Genomic DNA, 17966 nt, shown 5'->3' on the forward strand with positions numbered 1-17966 from the left:
GGCCTGCCCGGTGGCTCAATGGTTTAGTGAACACGTTCCACTTCAGCGGCCTAGGGTTCGCCAGTTCGGATCCCGGGTGAGGACATGGCACCGCTTGGCAAGCCAGGCTGTGGCAGGCATCCCACATATAAAGTAAAGGAAGATGGCACGGATGTTAGCTCAGGGCCAGTCTTCCTCCGCAAAAAGAGGAGGATTGGCAGCAGATGTTAGCTCAGGGCTAATCTTCCTCAAAAAAAAAAAAAAAAAACGGGACAACCAAATATTCTGTGGCCCCTGCTGCCTCCTTCTCTTTGTTTAACCAGGCTGGTCAAATGTGGTAGACAGTTATGTTGGTATCTCTGGATGAACTATGACTCCTGGTATTCAAGACCTCATGTAGTTCCCTCCCAATAAAAGATGGCAGAAATGACACTGTGCCATTCCAGTCCTAACCCTTTAGAAGCCTGGAGTATTTTCTTTTACCCTTTTGGAACCCAGCTGCATGCAGTAAGGAAGATCAGGCTATACCCTTCCATAGAGAGAAGCTACATGCAGAGGCCCTGGAAGATGTAGAGAAAGGCCTTGATAGAAATAAATGTAGTGCCTCACCAAGACCCCAGTGATGTTAGAAGCCTTCTTGGACCTTCCAGCACAGCCTATCTGCCAGCTCAATGCAGCCCTGTGAGTGACTCCAGACAGCACCACATGGAGCAGAAGAACCAACCAAACAACCTACAGAATTGTGAAAAATAATAAAACCTTATTTTAAGCCAGTAAGTTTTGAGGTGCTTTGTTATGCTACAAAAGATAGTCTTCAACCTGGGCAGCATCATGATTTACTGTTGGAGAACCACATCTACTTCTATATTCATGAACAGTCTCACACGTCAGTGTCCACTGGTCCTGAAGCAGAAGTTCACATGGGTAAGAGAGAGAGAATTGAAGGAACTTAAACCCAAAGAGCTTGTGTTACAAATCTACACCTGAATAGTTGCTGTCATAAAAATTATGCCTCCATAATTTTGCTTAATGTACACACTTCAGACATGAATTATGGAAGTCATTATCTACTTAGCACTTAGAGTCATTGAGGGGGATGGACTGGGATCCTGGACTTTGTGCCATTGGTGACATGTGAAAAGCACTGCAGGACTATGCATCTGGCAGGACACGTTATCTGCACCCAAAATGGGGAAGAGGGATACTGTGCATTTACCATGTACTTTCTATCTTTTAAAGCATTTAGTTTCACGACAACCCAAGGAAGTAAACTTGTAAACTTGTACTCATTTTTCAGGTGAGGAAACTGAGATCAGAAAACTTACCAAGGTCACACAGCTATTAAGTGGCAGAGGCAGTATTCCAATACAAGCAATTTGCCTAAAGTAGATTGATTACATTAATGGCCTTAATTGTTCACACCTCTCTGTATCCACATCCTCTGCCATGTGACTTTGCAGTTCCTCTCATTAAAAGTAGAATCGATTATCCCCTCTCTTGATTCTGAGTTCCACTATATAAGTCGCTTTGGCCAACAAATTATTAGCAGATAGGACACATGCGGAAACTTGAAAATGACTTGCTCCTCTGCAATAACCACGAGAACATGCCTGGGTTAGCCTGATGGACACAAGAAAGAGCCAATTTGCTCTAGTCATCTCAGCAGAAGTCATCCTGGTTCAGCCTAACCCAAGACAAATGAGTGAGCCCAGCCAAGTTCACAAGACCGACCTAGCCAGCCAGCAACTGACTGCAGATACACAAGTGAGCCCCCTGAGATCAGCCAAGGCCTGCCTAGCCCAACTCCACAGACTTGTAAAATAAATAAATGTTCTTGTATACCACTGAGCTTTTGTGGTTGTTAGCATTATTGTAGCAAAAGTAACTGAGACACTAGCTCTGGAGCCCATACTTCTAATGAATATTTATATTGCTTTTCAAATTATTGAGTTTTAGGTAACTGACACGTGAGTAGATATATTTAGCAGCGTTGATAATCTTGAGTTTGGAAGAGACATTGAGTAGTGAAATATATTTGAGAATCATTTTAAAAGAAGTGATAGTTGAAAGCAAGGGAGTGAATGAGCTCTCTAAATAAAAGAATACAGTACATATTTACAAAGGTAGAGTGACAGAGATTTGTCATTCAACAACCAGAATAAGAGAGGTAAAAAGAAGAGAAGACACACAGTAGGCAGAGAATGCAGGTGGGAAAAATTGATCAAATGCCAGCACCATTCAAGTTTAAAGAGGGAAGTTTCAGGAGATAGTTGTCACTGAGAAACAATCATTGGATTTTCTAATTGGAAATGTGTGACTTCTGAGAGAAGCCACGGGCTTTGGAATTACACACACCCAGGTTTGAATTGTGACACTTACTTGTTGTATGTACTTGGGCACATTCATTTGTTTGTAAACACGTTTAGCCTGGTATCTGACATTTGCTAAGAACCCAACATTTGTTGTGATGGTAGTGGTTGTGTTATTTAAACAGTTTTGAACGATGGCCTGTTTTATTTTCCCTAAAGAGTTTCTTGGGGCCAGCCCAGTGGCCCAGTGGTTAAGTTCATGCGCTCTACTTTGGTGGCTTGGGGTTTGCAGGTTTGGATCCTGGGTATGGACCTACACACTGCTCATCAAGCCATGCTGTGGCAGTGTCCCATATAAAAAGTAGGGAAAGATTGGCACAGATGTTAGCTTAGGAACCACCTTCCTCAAGCAAAAAGAGGAAGACTGGCAACAGGTGTTAGCTCAGGGCCAGTCTTCCTCAGCAGAAAGAGGAGGACTGGCAGCTGATGTTAGCTCAGGGCTGATCTTTCTCAAAAAACAACCAAAACAGGGGCTGGCCCCATGGCCGAGTGGTTAAGTTCGCATGCTCCGCAGCAGGCGGCCCAGTGTTTCATTGGTTCGAATCCTGGGCGCGGCCATGGCACTGCTCATCAAACCACGCTGAGGCAGCATCCCACATGCCACAACTAGAAGGACCCACAACGAAGAATATACAACTATGTACTGGGGGGCTTTGGGGAGAAAGGAAAAAAATAAAATCTTTAAAAAAAAATGTCAACATCTTTAAAAAAAAAAAAAAAGAAGCCAGATAGATTTGAAAAGGAAAGACGGAATACTGAAGCGGAAGCAGAGTGTTGACTAATCAAGTATGAAATTTGTCAATAAAAAAGAAGTGAAGAAACAGGTATGGCAGATTGGTCTAGGCAATATTCATTTCCCTCATCTTATCCTTCCCTGTAAAGGAAAATGTAGCAACTTTACAGGCAGGGGAAGGAGCTAGTGAAGAGGGAAAGTTTGAGGTCTATGGGGTGGATACTTGATTTTAAAATGTACTGAGGGATGTGAAAGGGCATGAAAAGTACTCTGAAAAAATGAATTCATCAGGGAGGAGAGGAAGTCATAGAGGGAAGAGAAGAGCCACTTTTTTCCTCTAATCTAGAAAGAGAGAAGATGCCAAATATTAAGAGGTAGCAAGAAAAAGATGACAACAGAGTTTATACCTCCTCAGTCCTAGCAAAAGAGGGGTAAGGTTAATGACTGCAGCCAGGGGAACGGCAAGGTCTGGAACAGCTAGTGTGGCACTACGCTATCTCAAGGAACTGACACAGCATCGCTAAGGATGTCACTAAGCACTGGGAGCTGAACTGAGGCAAAAATAAATATTTTGTAATTATCATGTAAAAGGATATAGATATTGTTACTCTGCCCATCTTCTCTTTTTAAGTTCAATGATTCTAAATGGTTCTGAAATTCTATTCCTTCCTGAACTACATTTTAAAACTGAAAGCAGTTTAGTGATAGTTCAGGATATGTGAGTACTAATCTGTAACTAGGTAATTAACTATGTAACTAACCTGAATATGTAATCTTACACAAATCACCACCTTTCTGAGCAATGAAGTTACTGTGAGAATCAGGGGAGATAAAATTTTTTAAATTGGGGAGTAGGGTTGGTAACAATTGTTTTTACACCCCCAACTTTTTATTTCGAAAAATTTCAAACGTATAGAAAGGTTCCAAGAATAGAATGAACCTCTGTACCACTCACCTAGACTCACCAATTATTAATTCTTGCCACATTTGCACGCACGTGTGCACTATATATATGCTCTCTTGCATATGTGTGTTTCATAAAGCATGACTTCAACCTTAAAAACTTTAGCATGTATTTCCTACCAAGGTCATTCTCTCACATTACTACAGTAGTTATCACACTCAAGAAATTTAACACTGATACAATACTATTATCTGATACATACTCCATATTGAAATTTCCCCAATTATTCCAGTATTTGCTCCTTATAAATCATTTCCTCCAATCCAGGATCCAATCAAGGATCACACATTACATCTTGCTGTCATGTTCTCTTAATCTTTCTCAGCCATTTTTGTCTTTCATAACACTAATTTTTTGAAGAGTTCAGGTCGGTTGTTTCACACGATGTGCCTTTTTTAAAAATTACCTTGATTTTGTGCCTTCATGATTAGATTCAGATTAAACATTTTTGGCAGGCCTCTTACATAGATAATGTGTCCTTAAAAGTTACACATTTTGAAAAGGAGAAAGAGAATAAGGGATTACATCATCACATGAAAATTATATTACTTTGTATATAACACACATAATTATCATAATCCTATGATCAAGTGTGGCAGACATGCAGATTTTCAAATCACTCTTCAAGAGGTACTCACTGCCCAGCTGAGAGCAATGTGGTTGGCTGATAACATTTAGCTGTTAGTTCCTCCAGTGTCAATTTGAGGTCACATTGTTTTTTGTTGGTTTTTTTTTTTTTGAGGAAGATTAGCTGAGCTAACATCTGCCACCAATCTTTTTTTTTTCTGCTGAGGAAGACTGGCCCTGAGCTAACATCCATGCCCATCTTCCCCTACTTTATATGTGGGATGCCTGCCACAGCATGGCTTGACAAGCGGTGCTAGGTCCACATCAGGGATCTGAACTGGCGAACCCTGGGCCGCCAAAGTGGAACGTGTGAACTTAACTGCTGTACCACCAGGCAGGGCCCATGGTCACACTGTTTTCTAGGTAGCTACCAGTCAGTGACAGAACAAGGTGACAGCACTAGGGCCTAGCCATTTCTGCCCATGCAGGACTCCCCTAATGGATAATCTTGGCTCCAGATCTCCCCACGGGGCTATCAGAGACTTCATTAGGTCAGCATTACCGTCTGATAACTCCTGGTTAATCCTGCTCCCTCCCATTTTCTTTCACTGATGTTACTCCCCAACAAATCATTTGCATTCCTAACTCCACCTCAGCATCCGCTTCCTGGAAAACCCAACCTGCAACATTCTCATTTAACAGATGAAAAAACCTGGAGATCAGAGAACTTTAAGTGCTATTCCAAATCATAGCTGGAAGGTGATACAGCTACTAGGATTTGGATATAAGCAAACTGACTAAAAACCAAAATCATAAAGTATACATTCATGTTATGATCAATGTACTCAACGCATGTAGGCTCTCACTATGCCTTGATGCAATTTTCCTGTCTCTCAGCTTAAGTGTTTCCAAGCAAACCGTCTTCAGAGAAACCACTTCTTTTATTTCACACCCATCAACACTTGCGCCAACCTTTAGCTGAGAGTCTGTGGGACTGCTACTACTTTACTATGTTGTTATGTATTTTGATGATTATAATATAAAAAAATAAGTTCTTGGAGACTAGTGTTTTTTATCATATTACATATCCCAACGACAGATGCTATTAATGAATGTGACATAATCTGTTTCAAAAGAAGATAATCTATCATGGTGAATAAGAGCTTTGGTATGGAGTTACACTGACTTGAGTTGGAGTCCCAAAGCTGCCACTTCTTTGTTGTATGATGTTAGGCCAGCCACTTGACCTAAATCGCAGGGTTGTAATGAGGATTAAATGTAAGTAAAGCACTTTAGTAGAGTAGCTGGAACATCCTAAGTATTCAATAAATGGCAAGCACTATTAAAAACCTTTTCTGATTATCTCCTAAATGCCAGGCATTACACTAAACTCTGGTGATGCAGAGACAGATCAACAATATCATTCGATCCTTGAAGAGGATCATAGTATAATTATGAGGAAGAAGAAAACTAAAAACCATAAATATATATATTTTCTTTTTTTTTTTTTCCTTTTTCTCCCCAAAGCCCCCTGGTACATAGTTGTATATTCTTCGTTGTGGGTCCTTCTAGTTGTGGCATGTGGGACACTGCCCCACCGTGGCTCGATGAACGGTGCCATGTCCGTGCACAGGACTCGAACCAACGAAACACTGGGCCGCCTGCAGCGGAGTGTGCGAACTTAACCACTCGGCCACGGGGCCAGCCCCCATAAATATATTTTTAAAGTTCAAATAGGTCTTAATGGCTGATTAATAAGTGCATCATTTCAAACGTCAAAACTTTAAATACTACACCAAATGACTTATTTTGCATACTTCAGATTAAGAAATAACAGGAAGACAATATTAACAAACTTTATACCCTTCACCCTTAATATCTATCAAATAAACTCAACATCCAAGTTATACATTTTTAAATAATTTTTATTGAACTAATTTTAACAACACTGTTCTAGCTGGTGGCAGCTGCCCCAAACCAAAACAAAGCCATCATGAATGCTATTCAACATCCTCAAAGTAATCCAGTTTGCTTCTGTATTTGGAATTTAGTTAGACTTTTGACATCACATAATCAAGCAAATAGCAGTGCATACTATGTTACTGAAAAAGACTTTATGCATTTCATTAAAAAAATCATTTTGCAAGTGGCTTCAGCTTTATCAACAATCTTATTGACACATTGCATACTTCATGCTCTCAAAATAAAAAGTGCCCTAAAACTAACTCTAAGTTTTTCACTGATATTACTGAATACTATCTAGGTTTATGGGAATTAAAGTTTTTACCAGTATAAGAGGCAATAAGTTACTGATATCTGCTGACACAAATTCCACTCAAACTAAAAACATCCTTGATACATTCAAAAAGACATCTTGTAAATATTAATATGCTAGTGTATATGCTGCAGTGCAAAAGAAGTGACACCCTAACCTTTCCTGAGCTTTAGGAAATTAACCTTTTTCTGACTACGACTCTCAATTTAAAATAGGCTCTTTATTATATGAAGCCATGTCAAAACTATATAATTAAATTAGGTTTTTGAAGAACTGAAAAGATTGGTCAGAGTTACAGTGCTTTAGAGTAATGAAAAAATTTTCAAGGCAGAAGTATTTACAAAACTACAAAGGAGACTACGGATCTGCATGTAGTATAAAGATCAAAGATAACCTGATTCCCAAATGATCACAATTATCCCTCACTTTCAAAAATATTACACTGAAAGACCTTATGGGAAGTTATCTAGCATTAAATATACCAACCTGTAGTATATTATACATTTTAACACATTCTTCCATAATGCCCAGTAAGAAAGAGTAAGAGAGAAAACATTAAAAATCAAGAAAATAAACATGCTTTTAGGAATGTTTTTTGCATGTGTGTATGTCAGGGGAAATGAAAATGACTTCTCGTTAGAACTGTCTATATCCTCAAAATTACAAAGACCGAGTTTCTACTTCAATTTTTTCTTCTGCTTGTAGTGTATCAGGGTCAACATGAACAACTGGAGGTCGCAGGATAACTTCGGGCCCTCCACCATAGATAGACTGTAGAAAATTCCATGTTTCTTCAGAGATCTGACCAGAATCTGCTCCTAAAATTAAATGAATAATATTTACAAACCTACATATTCATATTGCAAACGCTTTCACAATGCGCTCCCAGCATGAATCTTCTAGCAATACTCGAGAACTTTTGGTTAACATGAATCTTCAGACTACCAGTCCATAATGTTATAAGCTGTAATTTTCTGGTCTGTCTTAAAAAGTTAGAGATCCCTTACCTAGCTCCTATCAATAGGCTTCAAACCTTTCCTCAGATAAAAATTAGACACTGGCAGCTTTTCCACTATTTGTCCTACTTCATGTATGAATTACATCGTTGAGCTGGGGAAAAAAGTGGCATAGACAGCTAGTGATGATATATTAAGAGTGACAAATCACTAACAAGTAAAGGCTTAAATATTAGTCAAACTTACCTTGCCTGAGCATCACATTGCCGCATTTAGTGACCGCAATTTTAGTGTTGTCAATAGGACCTGGAGGATCTAAGTCAAAAGGAAAAACAAATGATCAAAACACATACTTTTCAAAGAAATGCACCCAAGATTTTCATATTTCTGTGCCTGAAATAACTGAGGGATGTAACTATATAATCAGATTGGTCATTTTTTAGCCAGACTATTCTAGTCAATTCTTAACTGTCTTGCCCTGAGCTTCTTCCTTTTTGGATCTCAGTTCCCCCAAAAGAGAACGAGGAAAGAAGGGTGAGAGAGGCCCTCTCACCGCCATCCAAAATCTAAGAGAAATGATTTCTTAACTATCCATTTGGGGATTACAAGTTAAAATGCACTTTTAAATGCTATAAAAGAACAATTCCTTTGTAATTTAAAACAAATTATGTACTTCTTGATTTGTTTCAGATTGTCATTAAACTAAAAATAAAAGCATTACAAAATGAAATGCTAAAATATATCCTTTTTTAAAGTAAAGAAAAAAACCTAATAAGATTTTTTGTTTTCCCCTTGAATACAAAAATAAAGTGCATATTCATTATAAAAGCCGTAAAAGAAAGGCACAAGGAAGAAAAAAAATACCGCAATCCCACTACAGAAACACAGGCAAACTGTTTTATTTATGTGGTCTTTTTGCCTTTGCATATGTTTGCCTTTATTCTTTTTTAATACAAAAGGTTCAAAGTATGCATACTGTATTGCAACCTTTTTCATATCAAGAACATCTTACTTTTAAATTATTACATACTATCACATAAGTTATTCTAAAAGTCCACACAGTATCCATTGTAATGGATAAACCATAATTTCACCAACCTTATTATTGGATGGATTGGTTTTAACTTTTCAATATTAAGACAGCAGACTTAATTTTGTCAGTTCCTTGGTTCCTGCTATGAATATGCTATCATTCACGACATAGGTGTTAAAAAATTAAAAACACGCAAAATATAGACTAGAATGTCCTGAGGGCAGGGATCTTCTTCTCTACTGTTCACTGATGGAACCCCAAGTGCACACAGATACTCAAGAAATGTTTGTTAGACAAACAAATTTGCAAAGAATTTCATTTTTCAGTTAATCACTTACCTCCATCTTTACCCTTCACAAAACTTTCCCATTCTCTAAACCACTGCATACTGATGCAATAGAAAGTAGCTGGAGAGTCCTCTTCTTGGAATGCTCTGTTGAGCTATGGGGGAAAAAAATATCCATGACCTCACATCCAGAACTTGTTTTGTAGCAGAGCAATAAAACCATTCTACTTTAGCATCTCACATGGCCAATTCCTCATACACAAAGAATGTGATGGACATTGACGGTAAGTTATCTTAATACCAGAATACGTGCTAACACCTATTAATAAACAATTCTAGGTTATGTCTCAAAATTTTGCAAGTATACACAAAAGGGGCATACAAGACTGGATAAGGGGAGATGGTCAAGGCAAAGTCTTCAAAACAATAAATACTTCATACATTTATTAAAGACCTGATGTGTAAATCCTATTTAAACATGCCACATCCATGGTCTACAACTTACTTCTGTTCCCTTAAAATATCGATGGACATGCTGCTATTACAAACACAATGCTGCCACGAATGATCTCACACATGTCATTTCACAGACAATATACATATATGTACAGGATAAATTCTCAACAGTGGTGGGACACTCCCTGAAGATGTTCACTTCCTCCCCTAGTCCTAAGCCCTAAGAAGGAGTATGACTCAAACCAGGCGAAAAGTCTATTAGAAATGGAAATCTTCAGAGGAGTGACCTAACGGTTAGAATGGAGTCATTCCAATGTCAATTTTGTTACTATATACACAGGGCTACCTTGGTTCCTGAATTTCTGGAGGTCTGGTTATTTAGTTTTTCTTTTCAATAAATTTCTTTTTTGCTTAAGTTAGCCAATCTGGCTTCCACCACCTTCAACTAAAGAAACGCAACTGATAGAAAAACTGGTATAGAAAGAGAGGGATAGGGGCTGGCTCCATGGCTGAGTGGTTAAGTTTGCGCGCTCCACTGTGGTGGCCCAGGGTTCGGATCCTGGGCGTGGACATGGCACCACTCGTCAGGCCACGTTGAGGTGGTGTCCCACATCCCACAACTAGAAGGACCTGCAACTAAGATATATAACTATGTATCGGGGGGGTTTGGGAAATAAAGCAGAAAAAAAATTTAATTAAATTTAAAAAAAAGGAAGATTGGCAACAGTTGTTAGCCTAAGTGCCAATCTTTAAAAAAAAAAAAAAAAAAAAAAGAAAGAGAGGGATAGACAACAGAGCCTGAGGAAAACGAAGGGTATTTGAAATTTATCTAATTGTAATAGTGTGAAAAGGCAGTGAGACTCCCCAAAATATTTCATTATGGGTAACTAAATGCCCATGGTACATACTACCTGTGGACAAAGACAACCAAGTTCAGATAATGTCTCTCCCATAATCAAAACCCTGCTATTGTCCCCAAAGATTCTAACAGTCCAGCACTACCTCCATGATCTGGCCCCAGGACTTGCCTTCATCGTCTAATACTTTCTTCCTCATTTCTTTACTTCTGGTCACACAGACCTCTTTGTTATTCCCAGAACCAAGCAGATACATTTCTACCTCAAAGCTCTTGCATGGTTAACATTTCTTTTTGCAGATATCTGAGTATCTCCCTCACCCCCTTCAAGTGTTTACTTAAATGTCACCTTCTCAATGAGGCCCATCTTGATTATCCTGGTTAAAATTGCACCCAGCTCCTCCCCTCATTACTATACTCCGGATGCCTCTTATCCTGTTACATATTTTCCTTTTCTATAGAACTCATCACCTTTTAATATATAATATATTATTTATTAAATGCAAGATCTTTGAGGCTAAGGATCCTTATAGGACACAAGATAGCTGCTTCCACAGAAGGATGAAAGGCAATCAAAAACGTTGTGGCCGTCTCTGACGGTTAACAAAGAAATCAAGGCATATTTGTGAAAGCACAGAATTGAAGTTAGGACTTCTGCGATATACAACTTACCCCTGAGGACAAAGATTTCTGAAATGTAACGTCAGACTGATTCTGCCAGAAGAATTCATTTAATTCATAGCATTATCAGGTTGGAACACTTTTAGGATTTTCTTTATCTTTGGCATTAGGGTCTTTCTTCCTGATGTGTCAAGGTGGGAGCTTTTAAAAATTTAGTTAAGTACAATCACCCCATTAATTTAAAGGCATCTGTTTTTTCTTTAGTTCTTGGAAATTTTTCTAAACTATTGCTCTAAAAGTAATTCTTCCCCTCTCTTCTTTCCTAAAATACCTATTAAAAAAACATGGGATTCTATCTATCCAACACGTCGAAGCTTTTGTTTTCCATCTGTTTATCCTGGTGCTTCATTTTAGGAGGAACCCTTTGCTAGATCTTTCACTACCTAATTTGCTCTCCAGCAACATTTATCCTGCCATTCAATCAACCCATCTATTGAGTTTTGTTTTGTGTTTAGGACACAATGTCCTTATGCATCTCCCCGAGCATTGGTCATATTTATTTTAAGGAATAATTCAGGAAATCACAATTCTTTCTGGATATTGAAAGCTATCTAAGATAATACTTTCTTTAACTGACCCAAATGTCCACATTAACTGCCCTATCCAAGCAGACGACTTCATGCTTGCTGCCTTGGACAATGCAGGGGCCGAATGCTGAGGTCACTACTGGTATCCGCCACTTCCAAGCTTGAAGCCTGTGCAGTCATTTCCTCTGGCCTCTGGTTTGCTTCTTAATCTGATCTTATCTGCTTTTTCAATTTTTCAGAAACTAGACTTAATTTCCAGTCCACCATGGGCATCTATTTTTGTACTCCAGTGTTATTTTTTATACTAACACATTGCTTTGTTACCCAAAAAGGGGGGGAGGGGTGCGGAATAAGACAAAAAACCCTAACATTATAGAATAATCATAGATTTGCACTTAAAAAAATAGCTTTATTAAGGTATAACCCACCCAATGGTAGTTTTCAGTAATTTTCAGTAAAGTCAGAGTTGTGCAACTACCACCACAATCCAGTTTAGAACACTGCTGACACCCCAAAAAGCTCCCTTGCAACAGTTCACAATCAATCCCTTCCTCTCAGTCCCAGAAAACCACTGATCTACTTTGTCTCTATAGTTTTTCATTTTTTAGACATTTCATATAAATGAAACTGTTGCATGCATCAGTAATCCAATCTTTTTTTTATTGCTGAGTAGTATTCCATTGTATAAATATACCACATTCTGTTTATCCATTTGCCAGCTGATGGGCATTTCAATTATTTCCAGTTTGGGACAATTACAAGCAATACTGCTATAAACATTTGTGTACAGGTTTTTGTGAACCTAGTTTTCACCTCTCTCTGGAGTCAATACCTAGGAGTGAGATTGCTGAGTCACGTTTGTTTAACCCACAAGAAACTGCTAAACTGTTTGTCATTAGGTATGTAACAAAAATTTTGCATTCCCATCAGTGATGTTCATGAGAATTCTAGTTGCTCAGCATTCTTGTCAGCATTTGATATTGTCTCCCTCTTTATTTTAACCATTCTAGGAAGTGTGTAACGGTATCTCATAGTTTTAATTTGCATTTTCCTAACGACTACTGATACTGTATCTTTTCATGTGATTAGTCATATCTTAAAGATAACATCTTTAAAAGATTAAAAAGATTTTAATCTTTTGCTTACTTTTAAATTGGAATATTTGTCTTCTTGAGTTTTATGAATTCTTTATATAGTCTGGACATAAGTCCTTTGATGACACATGCTTTAGAAATACCTAGAACTTACACTGGATTTGGGTCTACCTTCCTAACTCAGAATGTTTCTCCCAGTACCGCCATTCTTGGTCTTACTGAATGTATCATTTGCTGAGATGATATTCCATGCTACTTTTGACTATGCAACTCATTTTACACAAAATAAATGAAGAAAGGGGCTCATATCCACAGGATTCACTGACCTTACCATGTGGCATACCTAAAAGCTGCTGTCCTATTGAGGACTCAGTTTTTGTGCCTGGGTGGCAAAACTCTGTGGGGTTGGCACTGTCCATATATGATGTGGTATATGCTCCAAACTAGAAACCAATATATGGTGCTGTTTTCCCCATAACCAGAATACACGAGGCTAGGTACCAGGTAAAGGAAGTAGAAGAACTTATCTATCACTACCTACTGACACAAAAGCTTTGCTTCTCATCACCACAACTTTGGCCTCTACTAGTTTGGAGCTATTAGCTTCCAAAGGGACACAACAATAGTTTTACTGGACTGAAAGTTGAGACGCTCCTCTGGTCATTTTGGGTTCCTCATGTCACTGAACCAAGAGGCAAAGAGGGGGTTACAGTATTGGCTATATAAAGGGCAATAAAATGACTGCTACACGACAGGAGCAAGATTATGTCTGAAAACCAGATGATATCCACTGCATCAGTTTCAGAGGGCTGCTGTAACAAACCACAATCTTGGTAGCTGAAACCAGATGTTCTCTCAAAGTTCTGGAGACCACAAGTCCAAAATCAAGGTGTAGGCAGGACCATGCTTCCTGTTCCTTGCCTCTTCAAGATTCTGCTTTGTGGCTAGATACTCCAACCTCTGCCTCCTAGCTTCACAGGGCTTTCACCTCTTCTCTCTACGTATCTCTCTTCTGTGCATCTCTTTATAAGAACACTTATCAGTGGATTTAGGGTCCATGCAGATAATCCAGGATGATCTCAAGATCCTTAACTTAACTACATACCCAAAGACCCTTTTGTCAAAGTCAAATTCACAAATAAGATCAATTCACAAGGATTAAAACATGGAAATACTAGGGCCAGCCCAGTGGCACAACAGTTAAGTTCCCACGTTCCACTTCGGTGGCCCAGGGTTCGCTGGTTTGGATCCCGGGTGCAGACGTGGCACCGTTTGGCACGCCATGCTGTGGTAGGCATCCCACATATAAAGTAGAGGAAGATGGGCACGGATGTTAGCTCAGGGCCAGTCTTCCTCAGCAAAAAGAGGAGGATTGGCAGCAGATGTTAGCTCAGGGCTAATCTTCCTCAAAGAAAAAAAGCTAATAGCGAGAGAAATCTAACACAGGCAAGACTACAAAGAGCTGACTCTTAGGAATGAAGCTCTGGGTTAGTTTACCAGGTAAACACAAATATAACCAGCTGAAGTGCTGACTGAGAAAACAAGGAATATGGAACGGGTAGTCACCAGCTGTAGACACATATTTCTTCTCTGTCCCATGTACATATTTGTAAATATTTACCAAATTTGTAAAAAATTACCAATTTATTTTTCCTTTCATTCCTCTACTATTTCACGTAAGGTATGTTGTTGGTGGTTAATCTTATAGTTTATTCTTTATATTACAGAATATAAAAGGGAGATTGTGACTGAACTGGCTAAACTAAAGGTGAATGACCATCACCCAGAAATGGATATAATGACTAATGGGACTTTGGTCTCCCAAGTTTAGGAAAAAGGTATATGCTGCATGTATGAGCACGTGAGGCAGTTGCACCATTTTAGGCAGAAATGTTGCTACTGTTGTTGCTTAGATGCAGGAATGCATATGGATGCTGAGATGACAAGAGGGCAGGCTGAACTGTATTATCTGTTCATGCATCATTTCCATTCATTCTTACACCTTCTTCTACGAAGACAAGACTACCTTTTCCACGATCCCTTGCCAGTAGTGCTCCAGATAAGGCACTACCAATGAGATATGCAATTTATGGAAGGAACAAGACAAAGAGAAACATTTTCCTCCCTCTGGTGGCAGCTGTGGGCAGGCCGGAGGGATCTATAGATGGTGCAAATAGGTTTTGCCACCACTTCCAAGCATCTTCCCAAGAATCCCTCACTTGGTTTCACAGGCAGCTAACAGCTTTAACAACAGCACCTTGTGTCTTCTGACCATCCTCAGAATAACCCACCAGGGTCTTGAGATTAGAGGTCTATCAGGTTTCTGAGCATTCTCTTGAGAATCACCAGTGGCAAACAGCATAGATAATTTCCAGAGGCTTTCTGCAATTTTCAATTTTTTAACTTTAAAACGATCTCAAACTTACAAGAAAACTACAGTATAGTACAAGGAAATTTTCTCTTCCTAGACCATTTCAGAGTTAAGTTGCTAAATAGATGTTCTTTTCCTCCAAACCTCTTGGTGTATATTTCATACATATAAGGACTTCCTCCTACACAATTAACACAAATTATAAATATCTGGAAATTAACATTAATATAATACTAGCATCCAACCCTCAGATTCCACCAAGTTTTTCTAATCGATACAATAATGCTATTTATAGCCAAAGGATCCACTTAAAAATCCGTTGTTGCATATAACTTCATATTTCCTTTAATTTAGAAGTCTCCTCAGTCTTTCCTTCTTTCATGACCCCGACAATTTTGAAGACTACAGATCAGTTGTTTTATAAAATGTCCCCCAATTCTGGTTTGTCTGACTTTCCTCATTTGAAATTCTGTGTACCGAGCAAGTGATGCTGTATTCTTCTCACTGTATCCCATCTTGGCATGTGGTTTTGATTTACTCCATTTCTACTGATGTTCACTTAATAAGTTCATTAAGGTGGTGCCAGGCTTCTCTGCTTAGTCCTTCCTCTTTGTAATTAATAAGTATTTTGTCGGGAATAAGTTGAAACTATGTTAATATTCCATTCCTCATCAACCTTTCAATTTATTCCCTTATTTATTTATATCAGTACGGACGCAACATCTTCTATTTTATTTAATGGGTTATAATGTTACTATAATTTATTTTGAAGCTCAAATTGTCCCAAATTTAGCAAGTAGGAGTCCCTTCAAGCTGGCTTCTGTGTACTTTTGACATGTTACCATCATTCTTCAAGAACTTTAATATCTGGCACAGTAAGAAGTTCCAGGCTCATCTTGTAATTCCCCTGCCCTGGCCCTGGAAGCAGCCATTTCTCCAAGAAGGGCTGGTTCCTTTTAGTGGAGAAAGATGTTTAGAAACCAAAATCTGATGAGAGCCAGGTATGCTCAATCCTACTGGAGTTATCATTACTCTCAGGCCCGTTTTAGTGACAGAGTTAGGGAATTAATATATGTACATCGTTTGTTTCTATATATGTGTACACACACATGCACACATTTATACCTCTATATCTATGTATGTATGTATCTATCACCATGAGTTCACAAAGATACCTACAACTTCAATCTAATAACACAGAGTCCATTTTAGTCTTATGCTTTCCCATATCTGTAACTCCGTATCTGCCAGTGAGACACCTGGCTCTCACTATACTTATTATTCGATCAGTTCTACATATGGAACCAATCCCTCAATTCTATCACTGCCACTATGCTGCGCCCCCTCACCCACCAATCCCCAGTCAACACGGGCATCCATTCTCATCTTGCCTGGGCTCCAACACCCTTGACTGAACCCACACCACTACACAGAGGCTCTCTTTACCCTGCCTGAGCTCTGAAACCCTGCTCTGGGCCACTGCCCCCATTCCTACCTTTAGCATGCCAGCCCACCCAACTTCATCTCCTGAAAGTCAGCAGTTCCTTCTCTGCCCAGTCTTTTAAGTAACTGTTTAAGTCTTTCACTGCCTGTACTCATATTCTACTGAAAATACTTAGAATGGCTTCTGTTGATAAAACCCTAATGGATACAGTCATTAGCCATTTACTTAAGCTTTCATGGAATGAACTATTTTTTATATTCAACTAAAATCTGCCTCCTTAGATTTAGGAAACAAATGAGGCCCAAGCACAATAAATAAATTCCTACCTGTTATATCTTCCTGTGGACGTGAAAATTTCTTTACTTTAGGCACGGGCACAAAAAAAAACCCTAAATCTACACAGATGTGTGGGTGCGGTGGGCAGTCACAACATGGAAAGAAAGTACTGTTCATCTATTCTGTCTGCTCGATAACTTCTCCCCCTTTTACTGAAAGAATCTCAGTTTTCTCTTACAGAATTATCCCTCCACCAATCCAGTCTCAGCAGGATTATAAATGAACATGCCTCTTAGGTACCAGACTCTACTAGGATTCTCTACTGGTAACTCGGATCATAAATGAATAGGTGAGCTGTGTTACTGACAGCAGCACTTTAAGAGACTTACTTCTTAGTACCCAGATAAACGGAACTGTACTAGTCCTTGTCCATAAAACCTGGTTGTTCAGTTCTTCTTATTGATTCTGTGACCAGACTTCTTGTTGCTTGCAATCATGGAATGCTTTATAATATACTCACTCTGTGGAAACTGGGTATATTTATAAGTACAGAGGTCCCCAAAATAGTATTATATTTGACAAAGAGATGGAAGTGGAAGTAGAGAAGGCAGTCTGAGTAGATGCTTTCAGAAAAACACTAACTTGGGGCCGGCCCCGTGGCCGAGTGGTTAAGTTTGCGTGCTCTGCTTCGGTGGCCCAGGGTTTCGCTGGTTTGAATCCTGGGCGTGGACATGGCACCGCTCATCAAGCCATGCTGAGGCGGCGTCCCACATGCCACAACTAGAAGGACCCACAACTAAAACTACACAACTATGTACTGGGGGGCTTTGGGAGAAAAAGGAAAAATAAAATCTTCAAAAGAAAGACACTAACTTAAGGAAACTTATAATTCACCATTTCAATAAGGAGATTTCTTGCCAGTGCCAATCCATAAAACAAAATTTATTACGAATCCACGAAAACAAAGGCCCACAAGAGGAGAACTTAACTCACTAGAATCGTAGTGACCTGCCTGGGGACTCTGTTATGTACCCAGAACACATAAAATCTATTACATCTCTTTCACACATTCATTTCATTAACATAACATAGTTCTGCT

At 39.0% G+C, this 17966-nt stretch overlaps 1 protein-coding gene across 6 annotated transcripts in view; it reads right to left on the minus strand.

Annotated features, from left to right (window-relative positions):
* Positions 1-6516: 6516 nt before the first annotated feature.
* Positions 6517-17966, minus strand: part of USP33 (ubiquitin specific peptidase 33) — a 53412-nt gene continuing 41962 nt past the window's right edge. For all 6 annotated transcript variants that reach the window (XM_070486637.1, XM_044749073.2, XM_070486640.1 and 3 more), the window contains 3 exons: positions 9215-9317; positions 8090-8158; positions 6517-7705 (listed from right to left, as the gene is read on the minus strand). In XM_070486637.1, coding sequence (XP_070342738.1) covers positions 7548-7705; positions 8090-8158; positions 9215-9317 — 330 coding nt within the window. In that variant the 3' untranslated portion in view covers positions 6517-7547. The remainder of the gene's footprint in view (positions 7706-8089; positions 8159-9214; positions 9318-17966) is intronic.

Source organism: Equus asinus, chromosome 16, assembly GCF_041296235.1.
Source record: "Equus asinus isolate D_3611 breed Donkey chromosome 16, EquAss-T2T_v2, whole genome shotgun sequence".
In the NCBI taxonomy this organism is placed as follows: domain Eukaryota; kingdom Metazoa; phylum Chordata; class Mammalia; order Perissodactyla; family Equidae; genus Equus; species Equus asinus.